General features: G+C 53.4%; 1 protein-coding gene across 1 annotated transcript in view; it reads right to left on the bottom strand.

Annotated features, from left to right (window-relative positions):
• Window positions 1-22905, bottom strand: part of THBS3 (thrombospondin 3) — a 41997-nt gene that overhangs the window by 3978 nt on the left and 15114 nt on the right. The window contains exons 9-18 of the mRNA XM_038768488.1: window positions 19073-19221; window positions 16859-16999; window positions 16669-16746; window positions 13810-13962; window positions 11429-11539; window positions 11228-11335; window positions 5137-5296; window positions 3653-3771; window positions 1669-1721; window positions 1064-1257 (exon numbers count right to left, since the gene is read on the bottom strand). Of these exons, the coding sequence (XP_038624416.1) occupies window positions 1064-1257; window positions 1669-1721; window positions 3653-3771; window positions 5137-5296; window positions 11228-11335; window positions 11429-11539; window positions 13810-13962; window positions 16669-16746; window positions 16859-16999; window positions 19073-19221 (1266 nt within the window). The remainder of the gene's footprint in view (window positions 1-1063; window positions 1258-1668; window positions 1722-3652; window positions 3772-5136; window positions 5297-11227; window positions 11336-11428; window positions 11540-13809; window positions 13963-16668; window positions 16747-16858; window positions 17000-19072; window positions 19222-22905) is intronic.

Here is a 22905-nt window from a genome sequence, read left to right as displayed (position 1 = left end):
GCCCCTGTCAGCCACAGCTGTTTCCCCGGCAACCGCGGCCCTTCCCCTTCGGGTGCTAACCACGCCCCCTCCTGTCATGGCTCTACCCCCGCCCCCTCCAGCCACGGCTGCCTCCTTCCCGCCAAGCTCGGGCCACGTGCCTGTCAGTCACATCTGTTTCCCCGGCAACCACTGTCCCCGCCCCCTTCAGGCGCTAACCACGCCCCTTCCTGTCATGGCTCTTCCCCCACCCCCTCCAGCCAGGGCTGCCTCCTTCCCGCCAGCCTCGGGCCACGTGCCTGTCAGTCACAGCTGTTTCCCTGACAACCACTGCACCACCCCCTTCAGGCGCTAACCACGCCCCTTCCGGTCATAGCTCCTCCCCCACCTCCTCCAGCCAGGGCTGCCTCCTTCCCGCCAACCTCGGGCCACGTGCCTGTCAGTCACTTTTGTTTCCCCGGCAACCACGGCGACGCCCCCTTTCTGGTGCTGACCACGCCCCTTTCTGTCATGGCTCCTCCCCCCTCCAGCCAGGGCTGCCTCCTTCCCGCCAACCTCGGGCCACGGGCCTGTCAGTCACAGCTGTTTCCCCGGCAACCACGGCCCCGCCCCCTTCAGGTGCTAGCCACGCCCCTTCCGATCATGGCTCCTTCTCTGCCCCCTCCAGCCAGGGCTGCCTCCTTCCTGCCAACCTCGGGCCACGTGCCTGTCAGTCACAGCTGTTTCCCCGGCAACCACGGTCACGCCCCCTTTCTGGTGCTGACCACGCCCCTTTCTGTCATGGCTCCTCCCCCCTCCAGCCAGGGCTGCCTCCTTCCCGCCAACCTCGGGCCACGCGTCTGTCAGTCACAGCTGTTTCCCTGGCAACCACTGCCCCCGCCCCCTTCATGTGCTAACCACGCCCCTTTCGGTCACAGCTCTTCCCCCGCCCCCTGCAGCTAGGGCTGCCTCCTTCCCGCCAACCTCGGGCCGCGTGCCTGTCAGTCGCAGCTGTTTCCCCGGCAACCGCGGCCCCGCCCCCTCCAGGTGTGAACCCCGCCCCTTCCGGTCACGGCGCGGTGGGCAACTCCCCCGCCCCCCGCACCGTCCGAGTCCTTCTGATTGGGGTTGGGGACGAGGCGGCAGTTGTCGGGCCCGGGAGCCGTGTAGTCGGGCACCCCGTCGTTGTCGTCGTCGTCGTCGCACTCGTCCCCGAGCCCGTCGTTGTCCGAGTCCAGCTGCGAGCTGTTGGGCAGGCGCGGGCAGTTGTCCTTCGTGTCCTGGTGGCCGTCCCCGTCGCTAAGGCGGGGTGGGAGGGGAACGGGAGGGACCGAGGCGGCGGGGGTCGGTCGGGAGTCCGGACCCCCTCCGCCTCCCGGTCCTCAGGGAGGGTCGAGGCTGGTGGGGGTGTCCCGGTCCCGCCCCGCCCGGCGCCCCTTTAGAGAAGCAGCGTGGCTCCGTGGAAAGAGTGCGGGCTTGGGAGTCAGGGGTCGTGGGCTCGAATCCCGCCTCCCCCGCATGTCTGCTGTGTGACCTTGGGTAAGTCACTTCTCTGGGCCTCAGTTCCCTCATGCGTAAAATGGGGATTAAGACCGTGAGCCCCACATGGGACAACCTCATCTCCTTGTGTTCCTCCCAGCGCTTAGAACAATGCTTTGCACATAGTAAGCGCCTTACAAGTACCAACATTATTATTATTATTGTTATTACCTGTCCTCGTTAGTGTCGCAGGCGTCGCCCACCAGGTCGCTGTCTGCGTCCGTCTGAGGGAGAGCGGGCCGCACTCACCGGCCGAACCCGGAGCCCCTACGCCGTCCGGGCCCCGCCCCTGGGTGCCCCCTCTTGGCCGGACTCGGCTGCGCCCCCTGCCGCCCAGGCCATGCTCCTGCTCTCCCGGCCCCCTGTGGGCCGGCCTCGGCACCGCCCCCTGCCGTCCACGCCCCCGCCCCTGCTCTCCCAGCCCCGCCCCTTTTCTTCTGGGCTCGGCCCCGCCCCCTACCCCCTCTCGGCCGGCCTCTGTCCTGCCCCCTCCCGTCCAGGCCACGCTCCTGCTCTCTCGACCCCGCCCCCTGCCGTCCGGGCCCCGCCCCGGCCCACCTCTCGGCCGGCCTCGGTCCCGCCCCCTACCGTCCGGGCCCCGCCCCTGCTCTCCCGGCCCCGCCCCCTGCCCACCTCCCGGCTGGCCTAGGCCCCGCCCCCTGTTCTAGGCTCCGCCCCCGGCTGTTCCCGGCCGACCTTGGCTCCACCCCCTGCTGTTCCGACTGACCTTGGCTCCGCCCCCGACTGTCCCCGCCCCCGACTGTCCCCGCCCCCTGCTCTCCCTGGCTGTTCTAGGCACCGCCCCCTTCTGTCTCAGCTCCAGCCCTTGGCCCCTATCCCGACCGTCCCCGGCCCCGCCCCCTGCTGTCCCTGGCTCCGCCCCCTGCTGTTCCCAGCTGTTCCAGGCTCCGCCCCCTGCCCCGCCCCTTGCGGTCCCCGGCTCCGCCCCCTGCTGTTCCCAGCTGTTCCAGGCTCCGCCCCCTGCCCCGCCCCTTGTGGTCCCCGGCTCCGCCCCCTGCTTCCCTCAGCTGTTCCTGGCTCCGCCCCCTGCTCTCCTCGGCTCCGCCCCCCGCTGTTCCAGGCTCCGCCCCCGGCTGTCCCCCCCCCCTTGTCCCTGGCTGTTCCCGGCTCCGCCCCCTGCTTTCCCCGGCTCCGCCCTGCTCTCCTAGGCTCCGCCCCCTGCTGTTCCAGGCTCCTCCCCCTGTTCCAGGCTCCGCCCCCTGCCGCCCCCAGCTGCTCCCGGCTCCTCCCATTGCTGTTCCCGGCTCCTCCCCTTGCTGTTCCCAGCTCCTCCCTCTGCTGTTCCCTGCTCCGCCCCCTGCTCTCCCCAGCTGTTCCCGGCTCCGCCCCTGCCCTCTATTTATTTATTTATTTATTTTACTTGTACATATCTATTCTATTTATTTTATTTTGTTAGTATGTTTGGTTTTGTTCTCCGTCTCCCCCTTTTAGACTGTGAGCCCACTGTTGGGTAGGGACTGTCTCTCTATGTTGCCGACTTGGACTTCCCAAGCGCTTAGTACAGTGCCCTGCACACAGTGAGCGCTCAATAAATACGATTGATTGATTGATTGATTGCCCTCCTCGGCTGCTCCCGGCCCCTCCCCCTGCTCTCCCCGGCTGTTCCCTGCTCCGCCCCCTGCCCTCCCCGGCTGTTCCTGGCCCCTCCCACTGCTCTCCCCGGCTCCTCCCCTTGTTGTTCCCGGCCCCTCCCCCTGCTCGCCCTGGCTCCGCCCCCTGCTCTCCCCGGCTCCTCCCCCTGCTGTTCCCGGCTCCTCCCCTTGCCGTTCCCGGCTCCGCCCCCTGCCGTCCCCGGCTCCGCCCCCTGCTCGCCCCGTTTCCTCCCCCTGCTGTTCCCGGCTCCTCCCCCTTCTGTTCCCAGCTCCTCCCCTTGCTGTTCCCGGCTGCTCCCCTTGCTGTTCCCGGCTCCGCCCCCTGCCCTCCTCGGCTGTTCCCGGCCCCTCCCCCGGCTGTTCCCTGCTCCGCCCCCTGCCCTCCCCGGCTGTTCCCTGCCCCGCCCCCTGCCGTTCCCGGCTCCGCCCCCTGCCGTTCCCTGCTGTTCCCGGCTCCGCCCCCTGCTCTCCCCGTGCCGTTCCCGGCTGTTCCCGGCTCCTCCGCCGGCCGTTCCCGGCTCCGCCCCGTCGCCCTTCCCAACCTGTGTGGGATTGCCGGTCTCGGGGCAGCTGTCGCAGGCGTCGCCGACGCCGTCCTGGTCCCGGTCGCTCTGCAGCGGGTTGGGCACCTGCGGGCAGTTGTCCAGCGTGTTGGGGATGCCTGCGGAGGGGGCGAGGAGGCCTTCAATCAATCAATCAATCAATCCATCAATCGTATGTATTGAGCGCTTACTGTGTGCTGAGCACTGTACTGAGCGCTTGGGAAGTCCAAGTTGGAAACATATAGAGACAGTCCCTACCCAACAGTGGGCTCACAGTCTAAAAGGGGGAGACAGACAACAAAACCAAAGATACTAACAAAATAAAATAAATAGATTAGATAGGTACAAGTAAAATAAATAAATAGAGTAATAAATATGTACAAACATATATACATCTGTACAGGTGCTGTGGGGAAGGGAAGGAGGTAAGATGAGGGGGATGGAGAGGGGGATGAGGGGGAGAGGAAGGAAGGGGCTCAGTCTGGGAATCAATCAATCAATCGTATTTATTGAGCGCTTACTGTGTGCAGAGCACTGTACTAAGCGCTTGGGAAGTACAAGTTGGCAACATACAGAGACAGTCCCTACCCAACAGTGGGCTCACAGTCTAAAAGGGGGAGACAGAGAACAAAACCAAACATACTAACAAAATAGAATAGATGGGTACAAGTAAAATAAATAAATAAATAGAGTAATAAATATGTACAAACATATATACATCTATACAGGTGCTGTGGGGAAGGGAAGGAGGTAAGATGGGGGGATGGAGAGGGGGACGAGGGGGAGAGGAAGGAAGGGGCTCAGTCTGGGAAGGCCTCCTGGAGGAGGTGAGCTCTCAGCAGGGCCTTGAAGGGAGGAAGAGAGCGAGCTTGGCGGAAGGGCAGGGGGAGAGGAAGGAAGGGGCTCAGTCTGGGAAGGCCTCCTGGAGGAGGTGAGCTCTCAGCAGGGCCTTGAAGGGAGGAAGAGAGCGAGCTTGGCGGAGGGGCAGAGGGAGGGAGGGCATTCCAGGCCCGGGGGAGGACGTGGGCCGGGGGTCGATGGCGGGACAGGCGAGAACGAGGCCTGACGGTGAGGAGATTAGCGGCGGAGGAGCAGAGGGTGCAGGCTGGGCTGGAGAAGGAGTGAAGGGAGGGGAGGTAGGAGGGGGCCAGGGGATGGATGGACAGCCTGGAAGCCCAGGGTGAGGAGTTTCAGCCTGATGCGCAGATTGATTGGTAGCCACTGGAGATTTTTGAGGAGGGGAGTAACATGCCCAGAGCGTTTCTGGACAAAGACGATCCGGGCAGCAGCATGAAGTATGGATTGAAGTGGGGAGAGACACGAGGATGGGAGATCAGAGAGAAGGCTGGTGCAGTAGTCCAGACGGGATAGGATGAGAGCTTGACCGAGCAGGGAAGGGTTAGGGTAGGGAACGATCAGGCTCCCACCCGGCAGCCCCGGACCCTCCGGACCCTCCCTCCGAGCCCCCCGGTCCCCGCGGGCACCGTCGCCGTCGATGTCGTTGTCGCAGGCGTCGCCCTCGCCATTGCCATCGGCGTCGCGCTGCGCGTTGTTGGGCACGTTGGGGCAGTTGTCGCACGCGTCGCCGAACGAGTCCGTGTCCGAGTTCTGCTGGTCCTTGTTGGGCAGCAGCCGGCAGTTATCCTGGGGGAGACGGGGGCAGGGGGGCCGGCAGGGCCCCCCTAACAATAATCAGATATTGAGTCCATCAGATTGAATCAATCAGATCGGTTCCATCGGATTGAATGAATCAGAATGATGGCATTTGGGGATTGAATCCATCAGATCGGTTCCGTCGGATTGAGTGAATCAGAATGATGGCATTTGGGGATTGAATCAATCCGATCGGTCCCATCGGATTGAGTGAATCAGAATGATGGCATTTGGGGATTGAATCCATCAGATCGGTTCCATCGGATTGAATGAATCAGAATGATGGCATTAGGGGATTGAATCCATCAGATCGGTTCCATCGGATTGAATGAATCAGAATGATGGCATTTGGGGATTGAATCCATCAGATCGGTTCCATCGGATTGAGTGAATCAGAATGATGGCATTTGGGGATTGAATCAATCAGGTCGGTTCCATCGGATTGAGTGAATCAGAATGATGGCATTTGGGGATTGAATCTATCAGATCGGTTCCATCAGATTGAATGAATCAGAATGATGGCATTTGGGTATTGAATCCATCAGATCAGTTCCATCGGATTGAATGAATCAGAATGATGGCATTTGGGGATTGAATCCATCAGATCGGTTCCATCGGATTGAATGAATCAGAATGGTGGCATTTGGGGATTGAATCCATCAGATCGGTTCCATCGGATTGAATGAATCAGCATGATGGCATTTGGGGATTGAATCAATCAGATTGATTCAATCCGATTTAATTCGTTCTGATTCATTCAATCCGATGGAATAGCTGATAATGGTTATCAATCAGATCGGTTCCATCAGATTCAATCAGTCAGAATGATGGCATTTATTAAGCGCTTACTATGTGCCAAGCACTGTTCTAAGCGCTGGGGAGGATACAAGGTGATCAGGTGGTCCCTCGTGGGACTCACTGTCTTCATCCCCATTTGACAGAGGAGGGAACTGAGGCCCAGAGAATAATAATGATGATGATGGCATTTATTAAGCGCTTCCTATGTGCCAAGCACTGTTCTAAGTGCTAGGGAAGGATACAAGTAGATCAGGTGGTCCCTCGTGGGGCTCACCGTCTTCATCCCCATTTAACAGAGGAGGGAACTGAGGCCCAGAGAATAATAATAATGATGGTGGCATTTATTAACAGCTTCCTATGTGCCAAGCACTGTTCTAAGTGCTAGGGAAGGATACAAATAGATCAGGTGGTCCCTCGTGGGGCTCACCGTCTTCATCCCCATTTGACAGAGGAGGGAACTGAGGCCCAGAGAATAATAATGATGATGATGGCATTTATTAAGCGCTTACTATGTGCAAAGCACTGTTCTAAGCGCTGGGGAGGATACAAGGTCATCAGGTTGTCCCTCGTGGGGCTCACTGTCTTCATCCCCATTTGACAGAGGAGGGAACTAAGGCCCAGAGAATAATAATAATGATGGCATTTATTAAGCACTTACTATGTGCCAAGCACTGTTCTAAGTGCTGGGGAGGATACAAGGTGATCAGGTTGTCCCTCATGGGACTCACTGTCTTCATCCCCATTTGACAGATGAGGGAACTGAGGCCCAGAGAAGTTAAATGGTTCGCCCAAGGTCACCCAGCTGACAAGTGGCGGAGTTGGGATTCGAACCCATGACCTCTGACTCCCAAGCCCGGGCTCCTTCCACTGAGCCACACTGCTAATGATGCTATTGGTTAAGCGCTTACTCTGTGCCAAGCACTGTTCTAAGCACGGGGGGGATACAGGGTCATCAGGTTGTCCCACGTGGGGCTCCCAGTCTTCATTCCCATTTGACAGATGAGGGAACTGAGGCCCAGAGAATAATAATGATGGCATTTATAAGTGCTTACTCTGTGCCAAGCACTGTTCTAAGCGCTGGGGAAGTTACAAGGTGATCAGGTTGTCCCCCACGGAGCTCACAGTCTTCATCCCCGTTTTCCAGGTGAGGTAACAGAGGCACAGAGAAATTAAGTGACTTGCCCAAAGTCACACAGCCGACAATTGGCGGAGCTGGGATTTGAACCCGTGACCTCTGACTCCAAAGCCCGGGCTCTTTCCACTGAGCCATGCCGCTTCTCTAAGAAGTGAAGTGACTTGCCCAAGGTCACACAGCAGACAGGGGGCGGAGCCGGGATTAGAACCCACGACCTCTGACTCCCAAGCCCGGGCTCTGGCCACTGAGCCACGCTGCTTCTCTATTTATTATTATTTTCTAGACCGTGAGCCCGTTGTTGGGTAGGGACCATCTCTATATGTTGCCGACTTGTACTTCCCAAGCGCTTAGTACAGTGCTCTGCACACGGTAAGCACTCAGTAAATGCGATTGAATGAATGAATATGGTATTTGCTAAGCGCTTAGTACAGTGCTCTGCACACAGTAAGCACTCAGTAAATGCGATTGAATGAATGACTATGGTATTTGTTAAGCGCTTAGTACAGTGCTGTGCACACAGTAAGCGCTCAGTAAATGCAATTGAATGAATGAATATGGTATTTGTTAAGCGCTTAGTACAGTGCTCTGCACACAGTAAGCGCTCAGTAAATGCGATTGAATGAATGAATATGGTATTTGTTAAGCGCTTAGTACAGTGCTGTGCACACAGTAAGCTCTCAGTAAATGCGATTGAATGAATGAATATGGTATTTGTTAAGCGCTTAGTACAGTGCTCTGCACACAGTAAGCGCTCCGTAAATACGATTGAATGAATGAATATGGTATTTGTTAAGCGCTTAGTACAGTGCTGTGCACACAGTAAGCGCTCAGTAAATGCGATTGAATGAATGAATATGGTATTTGTTAAGCGCTTAGTACAGTGCTCTGCACACAGTAAGCGGTCCGTAAATACGATTGAATGAATGAATATGGTATTTGTTAAGCGCTTAGTACAGTGCTGTGCACACAGTAAGCGCTCAGTAAATGCGATTGAATGAATGAATATGGTATTTGTTAAGCGCTTAGTACAGTGCTGTGCACACAGTAAGCGCTCAGTAAATGCGATTGAATGAATGAATATGGTATTTGTTAAGCGCTTAGTACAGTGCTGTGCACACAGTAAGCGCTCAGTAAATGCGATTGAATGAATGAATATGATATTTGTTAAGCGCTTAGTACAGTGCTCTGCACACAGTAAGCGCTCAGTAAATGCGATTGAATGAATGAATATGGTATTTGTTAAGCGCTTAGTACAGTGCTGTGCACACAGTAAGCGCTCAGTAAATGCGATTGAATGAATGAATATGGTATTTGTTAAGCGCTTAGTACAGTGCTGTGCACACAGTAAGCGCTCAGTAAATGCGATTGAATGAATGAATATGATATTTGTTAAGCGCTTAGTACAGTGCTGTGCACACAGTAAGCGCTCAGTAAATGCGATTGAATGAATGAATATGGTATTTGTTAAGCGCTTAGTACAGTGCTGTGCACACAGTAAGCGCTCAGTAAATGCGATTGAATGAATGAATATGGTATTTGTTAAGCGCTTAGTACAGTGCTGTGCACACAGTAAGCGCTCAGTAAATGCGATTGAATGAATGAATATGATATTTGTTAAGCGCTTAGTACAGTGCTGTGCACACAGTAAGCGCTCAGTAAATGCGATTGAATGAATGAATATGGTATTTGTTAAGCGCTTAGTACAGTGCTGTGCACACAGTAAGCGCTCAGTAAATGCGATTGAATGAATGAATATGGTATTTGTTAAGCGCTTAGTACAGTGCTGTGCACACAGTAAGCGCTCAGTAAATGCGATTGAATGAATGAATATGGTATTTGTTAAGCGCTTAGTACAGTGCTCTGCACACAGTAAGCGCTCAGTAAATGCAATTGAATGAATGAATATGGTATTTGTTAAGCGCTTAGTACAGTGCTGTGCACACAGTAAGCGCTCAGTAAATGCGATTGAATGAATGAATATGGTATTTGTTAAGCGCTTAGTACAGTGCTGTGCACACAGTAAGCGCTCAGTAAATGCGATTGAATGAATGAATATGGTATTTGTTAAGCGCTTAGTACAGTGCTCTGCACACGGTAAGCACTCCGTAAATGCGATTGAATGAATGAATATGGTATTTGTTAAGCGCTTAGTACAGTGCTGTGCACACAGTAAGCGCTCAGTAAATGCGATTGAATGAATGAATATGGTATTTGTTAAGCGCTTAGTACAGTGCTGTGCACACAGTAAGCTCTCAGTAAATGCGATTGAATGAATGAATATGGTATTTGTTAAGCGCTTAGTACAGTGCTCTGCACACAGTAAGCGCTCCGTAAATACGATTGAATGAATGAATTAAGGTATTTGTTAAGCGCTTAGTATGTACCAAGGATTTAGTATGTACCAAACGCCGTGGTAGATACAAGGGAATCAAGCTGGACACAGTCCCTGTCCCCCGTGGGGCTCACAGTCTTTACCCCCATTTTACAGATGAGGGAACTGAGGCCCAGAGAGGTGAAGCGACTTGCCCCAGGCCACACAGCAGATAAGTGGGAGAGCCGGGATTAGAACCCATGACCTTCCGGTTCTCAGGCCCCGGGGGCTGTAACCGCTACACCATGCCGCTGCTCACCGTCCCCAGGGATCTGGATTCGAGGCGAATCAGAGACGTAAAGTATCTGTCCACTAACTCTGTTGCGTTGTAATAACAACTTTGGTACTTGCTATTAATATAAATAATGGGAATAATGGTATTTGTTAAACACCTACTATGTGCCAGGCACTGTTCTAAGCGCTGGGGTGGAGACAAGCAAACCGGGTTGGACGCAGTGTCTGTCCCACATAATAATAATAATAATGGCATTTATTAAGCGCTTACTATGTGCCAAGCGCTGTTCTAAGCGCTGGGGAGGTTACAAGGTGATCAGGTTGCCCCACGGGGGGCTCACAGTCTTAATCCCCATTTCACAGATGAGGTAGCTGAGGCCCAGAGAAGTAAAGCGACTGGCCCGAAGTCACACAGCCGGCAATTGGAGGAGCCGGGACTCGAACCCATGACCCCTGACTCCGAAGCCTGGGCTCTTTCCACTGAGCCGCGCTGCTCCCTCATGGGGCTCACAGGTTTAATCCCCATTTTACAGGTGAGGGAACTGAGGCACAGGGAAGGGAAGTGACTTGCCCAAGGTCACCCAGCAGACGTGTGGCAGAGCCAGGATTAGAACCCCAGGTCCTTCTGACTCCCAGCCTGCGCCCTATCCGCTAAGCCACAGTTGAACTCTCCCAGCGCTTAGTACAGTGCTCTGCGCATAGTATGGGCTCGCTCAATAAATACCATTGATGATTGATTGATCTGCCGGCAGCTCTATTACGTATATATATTATATGTTTAATGGTACTTTTTAAGCGCTTGCTACATGCCACGTAGACCGTGAGCCCCACGTGGGACGGGGACTGTGTCCAACCCGATTTGCCTGTACCCACCCCAGCGCTTAGTACAGTGCCTGGCCCATAGTAAGCGCCTAACAAATACCACAGTTAGCATTACAAGCTGATCGTCTTGGACAGAGTCGATAATCCCACCGTCTTAATCCTCATTTTCCGGATGAGGGAACTGAGGCCCAGAGAAGCGACTTATCCAAAGTCACCCAGCAGACAAGTGGCGGAGCTGGGATTAGAACCCGGGTCCTTCTGACTCCCCAGGCCCGGGCTGTAGCCACCGGCCCCTCGGAGGTGGGGGAAGGAGGGGACATATTTATTACTCTATTTATTTATTTCACTTGTACATTTCTATCCTATTTATTTTATTTTGTTGGTATGTTTGGTTCTGTTCTCTGTCTCCCCCTTCTAGACTGTGAGCCCACTGTTGGGTAGGGACTGGTCTCTATGTGTTGCCAATTTGTACTTCCCAAGCGCTTAGTCCAGTGCTCTGCACATAGTAAGCGCTCAATAAATACGATTGATGGATTGATTGAGGGGACCCCGTCCGGGAGACCTCAACATTTTTGATTCCGTCGCCGTCGGCGTCGTCGTCGCACTGGTCTCCGACCCCGTCGTTGTCCGCGTCCTCCTGCCCCGAATTGGGGGTCAACAGGCAGTTATCCTGGGGTGGGGGAAGATCAGGGAGGGGGGGAAGAGTCACACTAGGCCCCGACACCCACCCCCCGCCCCCAGGACCAAGCCCCCCCGACCCCACCTGCTTGCAGTGCTTGTTGTTGTCCATGCAGGGAAGCGCCGTGTCCGGGTAGCCGTCCAGGTCCGTGTCCGGCCCGCACACGTTCCCGTTGCCGGCCCAGCCCACGTCGCACTGGGAGACGGGACCCGGGGGTGGTGGTGGTTGGGGGGGAATTGGGAGGGGAAGGTGAGGGGGTGGAGGATGGGCGGGAGATGGGAGAGGATGGGGAGGAGGGGAGAATGGAAGAGAGATGGGGAAGGATACAGGGAAGAAGGGGAGAGGATGGAGGGGAGATGGGGGAAGGATGGACGGAGAAGGGGAGGGGAGGATGGAAGGGAGATGGGAGAGGATGGAGAGGAAGAGGGGAGAATGGAAGAGAGATGGGAAAGGATACAGGGAAGAAGGGGAGGGGATGGAGGGGAGATGAGAGGATTAAGGGTTGACGGGGAGAAGATGATGGGGAGAGGATTGAGGGGAAATGGAGAGAAGGTAGAGGGAAGACAGGGAGAGGATGGAGGGGAAACGGGGAGTGGTGGAGAGAAGATGGGGAGGGAATGGAGGGGAGGTGGGGGAGGATGGAAGGGAGAAGGGGAGGGGAGAATGGAAGGGAGATGGGAGAGGATACAGGGAAGAAAGGGAGGGGAGATGAGGAGAGGATTAAGGGTTGACGGGGAGAAGGTAGTGGGGAGATGGGGAGAGGATTGAGGGGAAATGGAGAGAAGGTAGAGGGAAGACAGGAAGAGGATGGAGGGGAAATGGAGTGGTGGAGAGAAGATGGGGAGGGGATGGAGGGGAGATGGGGGAGGATGGAAGGGAGATGGGAGAGAATACAGGGAAGAAAGGGAGGGGATGAAGGGGTGAGGGGGTGGAGGGGAGATGGGAGGGGATGGAGGATGGATGGGAGAAGGGGAGGGGAGGATGGAAGGGAGATGGGAGAGGATGGGGGGATGGGGAGGAGGGGAGAATGGAAGGGAGATGGGAGAGAATACAGGGAAGAAAGGGAGGGGATGAAGGGGTGGGGGATGGAGGATGGATGGGAGAAGGGGAGGGGAGGATGGAAGGGAGATGGGAGAGGATGGGGGGATGGGGAGGAGGGGAGAATGGAAGAGAGATGGGGAAGGATACAGGGAAGAAGGGGAGAGGATGGAGGGGAGATGGGGGAAGGATGGATGGAGAAGGAGAAGGAGGATGGAAGGGAGATGGGAGAGGATGGGGGGATGGGGACGAGGGGAGAATGGGAGATGGGAAAGGATACAGGGAAGAAGGGGAGAGGATGGAAGGGAGATGGGGGAAGGATGGACGGAGAAGGGAGGGGAGGATGGAAGGGAGGTGGGAGAGGATAGAGGTGGGATGGGGAGGGAATGGAGAGGAAGAGGGGAGAATGGAAGAGAGATGGGAAAGGATACAGGGAAGAAGGGGAGGGGATGGAGGGGAGATGAGGAGAGGATTAAGGGTTGACGGGGAGAAGATGGTGGGGAGATGGGGAGAGGATTGAGGGGAAATGGAGAGAAGGTAGGGGGAAGACAGGGAGAGGATGGAGGGGAAACGGGGAGTGGTGGAGAGAAGATGGGGAGGGGATGGAGGGGAGATGGGGAGGATGGAAGGGAGAATGGAAGGGAGATGGGAGAGGATACAGGGAAGAAGGGGAGGGGGTAGAGGGGAGATGGGGGAGGATACAGGGAGCAAAGAGGGGATGGAGGGGAGATGGGGGAGGATGGAAGGGAGAAGGGGAGAGGAGAATGGGAGATGGGAGAGGATACAGGGAAGAAGGGGAGGGGATGGAGGGGAGATGAGGAGAGGATTAAGGGTTGACAGGGAGAAGGTGGTGGGGAGATGGGGAGAGGATTGAGGGGAAATGGGGAGAAGGTAGAGGGAAGACAAGGAGAGGATGGAGGGGAAACGGAGTGGTGGAGAGAAGATGGGGAGGGGATGGAGAAGGGGAGGAGGGGGGATGGAGGGGAGATGGGGGAGGATGGAAGGAAGAAGGGGAGGGGAGGATGGAAGGGAGATGGGAGAGGATACAGGGAAGAAGGGGAGGAGATGGGGGAGGATGGAAGGGGGAGGGGAGAATGGAAGGGAGATGGGAGAGGATACAGGGAAGAAGGGGAGGGGATGGAGGGGAGATGAGGAGAGGATTGAGAGGAGACGGGGAGGGGTGGAGGAGAAAGGATGGAAGGGAGATGGGGAGAGGGTGAAGTGGAGACGGGGAGAGGATGGAGGGGAGACGAGAAGAGGATGGAAGGGTGGATGGGGAGAGGAAATGGAGAGGTGGGGAAGGGAGGAGGAAGGAGAGGGAGGATGACATGGCTCTCCCTCTATGGCAGCCCCTTCTCTTCCAAGTCCCGCCCCGTCCCCCCCTCAGTCGGTCCCCGGTCCGCCCCGTCGGGTCCCCGGTCCCTCACCGCGCAGGAGACGGCGCCGTTGCGCTCGGAGAGGCAGTGGGCATGGACGTGGCAGGGGCTGTGGGCTGGGCTGTGGCAACTCCGGGCGGGCAGGCACCCGCCGCTCTGGTTCCGCAGGAAACCCGACCGGCACGGCCCGCACTTGTAGGAGCCCTGCTCGTGGGCAAGAGGAGGAGGAGGAGGAAGAAGAAGAAGGGGAGAGGGGTCCGTCAGGAGCCGGGGTGGTCATCAGGACTTGGCCCTCTTCTAAACCCCGTTCTACTAGGCCTGCTGGGTGACCTTGAGCAAGTCACTTCACCTCTCTGGGCCTCAGTGACCTTGAGCAAGTCACTTCACCTCTCTGGGCCTCAGTGACCTCATCTGTACAACGGGGATTGAGTCTGTGAGCCCCACACGGGACAGGACTGCATCCGACCTGAATTGCATGTATCCATCCCGGCGTTCAGTTCAGTGCCTGGCCCATAGTAAGCGCTTAATACCACAATTATTATTATTATCCATCCCAGCGCTCAGTACCATGCCTGGCGCTCGGTAAGCACTTAAAAAAGATCACACTTAGTACTATTAAGCCCCCTCTTCTCCCACTCCCAGCTGCGTCACCCTTCGCTTTTCTGTGCCTCAGTTTCCTCATGTGTCAAATGGGGGTGAAGACTGTGAGCCCCATGTGGACAGGGATTGCGTCCAACCTCATAACCTGGTATTTACCCCAGCAATTAGAACAGTGCTTTGCACATAGTAAGTGCTTAACAAATACCATCATTATCATTATTATTATTTTGAGGTAGCCTCCCAAGTGCCCGGGACTCATGGGCAAGGAATGTGTCTGTCTGTTGTTGTATTGTCCTCTCCCAAGTGCTTAGTACAGTGCTTTGCACACACTAAGCGCTCAACAAATACCATCATTATCCTTATTATTATTTTGAGGTAGCCTCCCAAGTGCCCGGGACTCATGGGCAAGAAATGTGTCTGTCTGTTGTTGCACTGTCCTCTCCCAAGTGCTTAGTACAGTGCTTTGCACACACTAAGCGCTCAATAAATATGACAATGAATGAGAACCGTCCTCACACAGTCGATACTCAGTAAACAATAATAATAATTACGTTATCTGTTAACCACTTACCGTGTGCCAGGCACTGTTCTAAGCACTGGGTTAGAGACAAGATAATCGGGTCGGACACAGTCCCTGCCCGACACGGGGCTCACAGTCTTAATCCCCATTTTACAGAAGAGGGAACTGAGGCCCAGAGCAGTGAAGTGACTTGCCCCAGGTCGCACAGCGGACAAGAGGCGGAGCCGGGATTGGAACCCACGACCTTCTGAGTCCCAGGTCCGGGCTGTAGCCGCTATGCCACGGTGCTTTTGTGCAAATCCTATGGATTGGTGTGTTGATAATAATAATAATAATAATGGTATTTGTTAAGCGCTTACTATGTACAAAGCACTGTTCTAAGCGCTGGGGGGATACAAGGTGATCAGGTTGTCCCACATGGGGCTCCCAGTCTTCATCCCCATTTTCCAGATGAGGTCACCGAGGCCCAGAGAAGTGAAATGACATGCCCAGAGTCACCCAGCTGACAACTGGTGGAGCCGGGATTTGAACCCACGACCTTCTGAGTCCCAGGTCCGGGCTGTAGCCGCTACGCCACGGTGCTTTTGTGTAAATCCTATGGATTGGTGTGTTGATAATAATGGTATTTGTTAAGCGCTTACTACGTACAAAGCACTGTTCTAAGCGCTGGGGGGATACAAGGCAATCAGGTTGTCCCACATGGGGCTCCCAGTCTTCATCCCCATTTTCCAGATGAGATCACCGAGGCCCAGAGAAGTGAAATGACTTGCCTAGAGTCACCCAGCTGACAACTGGCGGAGCCGGGATTTGAACCCACGACCTTCTGAGTCCCAGGTCCGGGCTGTAGCCGCTACGCCACACTGCTTTTGTGTAAATCCTATGGATTGGTGTGTTGATAATAATGGTATTTGTTAAGCGCTTACTACGTACAAAGCACTGTTCTAAGCGCTGGGGGGATACAGGGTGATCAGGTTGTCCCACATGGGGCTCCCAGTCTTCATCCCCATTTTCCAGATGAGGTCACCGAGGCCCAGAGAAGTGAAATGACTTGCCCAGAGTCACCCAGCTGACACCTGGCGGAGCCGGGATTTGAACCCACGACCTTCTGAGTCCCAGGTCCGGGCTGTAGCCGCTATGCGACGGTGCTTTTGTGCAAATCCTATGGATTGGTGTGTTGATAATAATAATAATAATAATGGTATTTGTTAAGCGCTTATTATGTACAAAGCACTGTTCTGAGTGCTGGGGGGATACAAGGTGATCAGGTTGTCCCACATGGGGCTCCCAGTCTTCATCCCCATTTTCCAGATGAGGTCACCGAGGCCCAGAGAAGTGAAATGACTTGCCCAGAGTCACCCAGCTGACAACTGGCGGAGCCGGGATTTGAACCCACGACCTTCTGAGTCCCAGGTCCGGGCTGTAGCCGCTACGCCACGCTGCTTTTGTGTAAATCCTATGGATTGGTGTCTTGATAATAATGGTATTTGTTAAACGCTTACTATGTACAAAGCACTGTTCTAAGCGCTGGGGGGATACAGGGTGATCAGGTTGTCCCACATGGGGCTCCCAGTCTTCATCCCCATTTTCCAGATGAGGTCACCGAGGCCCAGAGAAGTGAAATGACTTGCCCAGAGTCACCCAGCTGACACCTGGCGGAGCCGGGATTTGAACCCACGACCTTCTGAGTCCCAGGTCTGAGGATGAGGAGGGGAAGGGAGGGATGAGGAGGGCGAGGCACCGTGCCAGCTTGGGGGTGGAGGGGGAGCGGCGTGGGTAGGCGCGTTGCTCACCACAGTGTTGGTACAGATGGAGTTGGGGTCACAGCCTCCGTTGTTGCCGTCGTTGCATTCGTCCACGTCCGTGCAGACCTGGGGAGGGGGGCGGCCGGGAGTGGGAGGAGGCCGAGGGGGTCTGACCTTTGACCTTAGGGTGTCCCCCCCCCCCTTCCCCAGAGCCCCCAGGCCTGCCCCCCAGGCCCACCTGCTTGCTGGCGCGGGCGTAGTCTATGCCAACGCCAGAGACCAGGCTGCCAGTGTAGCCGCGGGGGCAGGCCGGGCAGCGGAAGCCCGGCGCCGTGTTGATGCAGCTGGAGCCTGGGAAGCAGGGGTCGGCGTGGGCACACTGTTGGGGAGAAGGAAGGGCAAGGGGCGAGGGTCACACCGTACTTACTGAACGCTCACTGTGTGCGGAGCGCTCTACTAAGTGCTTGGGAGAGGGCAGTACAATAATCTCCCCTTCTAGACTGTGAGCCCACTGTTGGGTAGGGACCGTCTCTCTATGTTGCCAACTTGGACTTCCCTGCTGTGCACACAGTAAGCGCTCAATAAATACGCCAAGCTAGCTTCCTCCCTTCAAGGCCCTACTGAGAGCTCACCTCCTCCAGGAGGCCTTCCCAGACTGAGCCCCTTCCTTCCTCTCCCCCTCGTCCCCCTCTCCATCCCCCCCATTTTACCTCCTTCCCTTCCCCACAGCACCTGTATATATGGATAGATGTTTGTACAGATTTATTACTCAATTTATTTATTTTACTTGTCCATATCTATTCTATTTATTTTATTTTGTTAGTATGTTGGGTTTTGTTCTCTGTCTCCCCCTTTTAGACTGTGAGCCCACTGTTGGGTAGGGGCTGTCTCTATATGTTGCCAATTTGTACTTCCCAAGTGCTTAGTCCAGTGCTCTGCACACAGTAAGCGCTCAATAAATACGATTGATGATGATGTATATGTGTTTGTCCATATTTATTACTCATTTATTTATTTATTTATTTTACTTGTACATATCTATTCTATTTATTTTATTTTGTTAGTATGTTTGGTTTTGTTCTCTGTCTCCCCCTTTTAGACTGTGAGCCCACTGTTGGGTAGGGACCGTCTCTAGATGTTGCCAATTTGTACTTCCCAAGCGCTTAGTCCAGTGCTCTGCACACAGTAAGCACTCAATAAATACGATTGATGATGATGATGATGTATATATGTTTGTACATATTTATTACTCTATTTTTTATTTATTTATTTATTTTACTTGTACATATGTATTCTATTTATTTTATTTTGTTAGTATGTTGGGTTTTGTTCTCCGTCTCCCGCTTTTAGACTGTGAGCCCGCTGTTGGGTAGGGACCGTCTTTAGATGTTGCCAATTTGTACTTCCCAAGCGCTTAGTCCAGTGCTCTGCACACAGTAAGCGCTCAATAAATACGATTGATGATGATGATGAATAAATACGATGGATTGATTGATTGATCGATCTGACACATTCCCTGCCCACAAGGAGCTCCCAGTCTAGAGCCGGGGAGACGGACAGGGGTAGAAATCAATAAATTAGAGCTGTGGAGATAAGGGGTGTGAGGGTGGGAGTGGGAATGAAGGAAGAAGCAACGTGGCTCAGTGGGAAGAGCCCGGGCTTTGGAGGCAGGGGTCGTGGGTTCGAATCCCGGCTCCGCCACTTGTCAGCTGGGTGACTTGGGGCAAGTCACTTCACTCCTCCGGGCCTCAGTTCCCTTACCTGGAAAATGGGGATGAAGACTGGGAGCCCCACGTGGGACAACCTGATCACCTTGTATCCGCCCCGCAGTGCGTAGAACAGTGCTTTGCACATAGTAAGAGCTTAACAAATGCCATCGTTATTATCATTAAGGGAGCGAGTCAGGGCGACGCAGAAGGGAGTGGGAGAAGAGGAGAGGGAGGCTCGGTCCGGGAAGGCCTCCTGGAGGAGGTGGGCCTTCGATAAGGCTTTGATCGTCTGTGGGATAATAATAATAATGATAGCATTTATTAAGCGCTTACTATGTGCAAAGCACTGGTCTTTTAGACTGTGAGCCCACTTTTGGGTAGGGACTGTATATGTTGCCAATTTGTACTTCCCAAGCGCTTAGTCCAGTGCTCTGCACATAGTAAGCGCTCAATAAATACGATTGATGATGATGATGATGGTGATGAGGTTGTCCCACGTGGGGCTCCCAGTCTTCACCCTCATTTTCCAGATGAGGGAACTGAGGCCCAGAGAAGTGACTCGCCCCAAGTCCCCCGGCTGACAGTCGGCGGAGCCGGGATTCGAACCCACGACCTCTGACTCCAAAGCCCGGGCTCTTCCCACCGAGCCACGCTGCCTTCTCCAGCGGGTGAGGAGGGAGGGCGAAACGGGGCCGGCGGCGGGATGGGCGAGACGGAGGGCCGGGGAGCAGGGGGGCACCCACCTCGTCGATGTCGGCGCAGTACGTCCCGTTGCCCTCGGTGCCCGCCGGGCAGGGCCCGCAGCGGTACCCCGGGTACTCGTACACCTCCATGCAGTCGACGCCGCGGTAGCAGGGGTTGGGATTGCAGTGGGACCGCTGCTCGTGGAAGCCTGCTCGTGGCATTGGGCGGGCACGCTCAGGAGGGCATCCTCAGGGCGTGAGGCCTTCCCACACTGAGCCCCCTTTTCCCTCTCCTCCTTCCCCTCCCCATGGCACCTGTCTAGATATTTCCACATCATCATCATCAATCGTATTTATTGAGCGCTTACTATGTGCGGAGCACTGTACTAAGCGCTTGGGAAGTACAAATTGGCGACATATAGAGACAGCCCCTACCCAACAGTGGGCTCGCAGTCTAAAAGATTTATTCCTCTATTTTACTTGTGCATATTTACTATTCTGTTTCTTTTGTTTCTGTTTCCTTTTAGACTGTGAGCCCACTGTTGGCGCCCTAGTCTATATATTTGCACATCATCATCATCATCAATCGTATTTACTGAGCGCTTACTATGTGCGGAGCACTGTACTAAGCGCTTGGGAAGTACAAATTGGCAACATATAGAGACAGCCCCTACCCAACAGTGGGCTCGAAGTCTAAAAGATTTATTACCCTATTTTACTTGTGCATATTTACTATTCTGTTTCTTTCGTTTCTGTTTCCTTTTAGACTGTGAGCCCACTGTTGGCGCCCTAGTCTATATATTTGCACATCATCATCATCATCAATCGTATTTACTGAGCGCTTACTATGTGCGGAGCACTGTACTAAGCGCTTGGGAAGTACAAATTGGCGACATATAGAGACAGCCCCTACCCAACAGTGGGCTCGCAGTCTAAAAGATTTATTACTCTATTTTACTTGTGCATATTTACTATTCTGTTTCTTTTGTTTCTGTTTCCTTTTAGACTGCGAGCCCACTGTTGGCGCCCTAGTCTATATATTTGCACATCATTGTCATCATCATCATCAATTGTATTTACTGAGCGCTTACTATGTGCGGAGCACTGTACTAAGCGCTTGGGAAGTACAAATTGGCAACATCTAGAGACAGCCCCTACCCAACAGTGGGCTCGCAGTCTAAAAGATTTATTACTCTATTTTACTTGTGCATATTTACTATTCTGTTTCTTTTGTTTCTGTTTCCTTTTAGACTGTGAGCCCACTGTTGGTGCCCTAGTCTATATATTTGCACATCATCATCATCATCAATCGTATTTACTGAGCGCTTACTATGTGCGGAGCACTGTACTAAGCGCTTGGGAAGTACAAATTGGCGACATATAGAGACAGCCCCTACCCAGCAGTGGGCTCACAGTCTAAAAGATTTATTACTCTATTTTACTTGTGTATATTTACTATTCTGTTTCTTTTGTTTCTGTTTCCTTTTAGACTGTGAGCCCACTGTTGGCGCCCTAGTCTATATATTTGCACATCATCGTCATCATCATCATCAATCGTATTTACTGAGCGCTTACTATGTGCGGAGCACTGTACTAAGCGCTTGGGAAGTACAAATTGGCGACATATAGAGACAGCCCCTACCCAACAGTGGGCTCGCAGTCTAAAAGATTTATTACTCTATTTTACTTGTGCATATTTACTATTCTGTTTCTTTCGTTTCTGTTTCCTTTTAGACTGTGAGCCCACTGTTGGCGCCCTAGTCTATATATTTGCACATCATCATCATCATCAATCGTATTTACTGAGCGCTTACTATGTGCGGAGCACTGTACTAAGCGCTTGGGAAGTACAAATTGGCGACATATAGAGACAGCCCCTACCCAACAGTGGGCTCGCAGTCTAAAAGATTTATTACTCTATTTTACTTGTGCATATTTACTATTCTGTTTCTTTTGTTTCTGTTTCCTTTTAGACTGTGAGCCCACTGTTGGCGCCCTAGTCTGTATATTTGCACATCATCGTCATCATCATCATCAATCGTATTTACTGAGCGCTTACTATGTGCGGAGCACTGTACTAAGCGCTTGGGAAGTACAAATTGGCAACATCTAGAGACAGCCCCTACCCAACAGTGGGCTCGCAGTCTAAAAGATTTATTACTCTATTTTACTTGTGCATATTTACTATTCTGTTTCTTTTGTTTCTGTTTCCTTTTAGACTGTGAGCCCACTGTTGGGTAGGGACTGTCTCTCTATGTTGCCAATTTGTACTTCCCAAGCGCTTAGTACAGTGCTCTGCACTTAGTAAGCGCTCAATAAGTACGATTGATTGATTTTGTCAATGATGTGCATATAGCTATAATTAATAATAATAATAATGATGATGATGCTATAATGAATAATAATAATAATGATGGCATTTGTTAAGCGCTTACTATGTGCAGAGCCCCGTCCTAAGCGCTGGTGGGGGGGGATACAAGGTGATCAAGTGGTCCCACTTGGGGCTCACAGTCTTAATCCCCATTTTCCAGAGGAGGGAACCGAGGCTCTGAGAAGTTAAGTGACTTGCCCAAGGTCACACAGGGACCGTCTCTCTATGTTGCCAATTTGTACTTCCCAAGCGCTTAGTCCAGTGCTCTGCACACAGTAAGCGCTCAATAAATACGATTGGTGATGATGATAATGGCGGAGTCGGGATTCGAACCCACTCCAAAGCCCGGGCTCTTTCCACTGAGCCACGCTGCTTCTCGATAATTCCGTTTGTTCTGACGATTTTGACACCCGTCCTCATGTTTTGTCGTCGGTCTCCCCCTTCCAGATTGTGAGCCCGCTGTCGGGTAGGGGCCGTCTCTAGATGTTGCCAACTTGGCCTTCCCAAGCGCTTAGTCCAGTGCTCTGCACACAGTTAAGCGCTCAATCAATACGATTGAATGAATGTAGCTTTAATTCCTTTTGTTCTGACGACTTGCCACCCTTCCACACGTTTCGTTTCGTCGTCTGTCTCCCCCTTCTATAATAATAATAACGATGGCATTTATTAAGCGCTTACTATGTGCCGAGCACCGTTCTAAGCGCCGGGGAGGTTCCAAGGTGATCAGGTTGTCCCACGGGGGGCTCCCAGTCTTCATCCCCGTTTTCCAGATGAGGTCACTGAGGCCCAGAGAAGTGAAGCGACTTGCCCAAAGTCACCCAGCTGACAATTGGCGGAGCCGGGATTTGAACCCGTGACCTCCTAGACTGGGACCCCGTCGTTGGGCCGGGACCGTCTCTAGATGTCACCGGCTTGGACTTCCCAAGCGCTTAGTCCAGCGCTCCGTTATATGTACATACGTTTGTACATATTTATTACTCTATTTATTTATTGTCGTGGGACAACCTGATCATCATCATCATCAACCGTATTTATTGAGCGCTTACTATGTGCAGAGCACTGGACCTAAGCGCTTGGGAAGTACAAATTGGCAACATCTAGAGACAGTCCCTACCCAACAGTGGGCTCACAGTCTAAAAGGGGGGGGACGGAGAACAAAACCAAACATACTAACAAAATAAAATAAATAGAATAGATATGTACAAATAAAATAAATAGAGTAAAAAATATGTACAAACATATATACAGGTGCTGTGGGGAAGGGAAGGAGGTAAGATGGGGGGGATGGAGAGGGGGACGAGGGGGAGAGGAAGGAAGGGGATCATATCTATCCTATTTATTTTATTTTGTGAGTATGTTTGGTTTTGTTCTCCGTCTTCCCCTTTTAGACTGTGAGCCCATTGTTGGGTAGGGACTGTCTCTAGATGTTGCCAGTTTGTACTTCCCAAGCGCTTAGTCCAGTGCTCTGCACATAGTAAGCGGTCAATAAATATGATTGATGATGATGATGATGACTGTCTCT

The sequence above is a fragment of the Tachyglossus aculeatus genome, chromosome Y4 (assembly GCF_015852505.1).
Source record: "Tachyglossus aculeatus isolate mTacAcu1 chromosome Y4, mTacAcu1.pri, whole genome shotgun sequence".
NCBI classification, from domain to species: Eukaryota; Metazoa; Chordata; class Mammalia; order Monotremata; family Tachyglossidae; genus Tachyglossus; species Tachyglossus aculeatus.
This window is presented reverse-complemented; position numbering and strand designations above follow the sequence as displayed.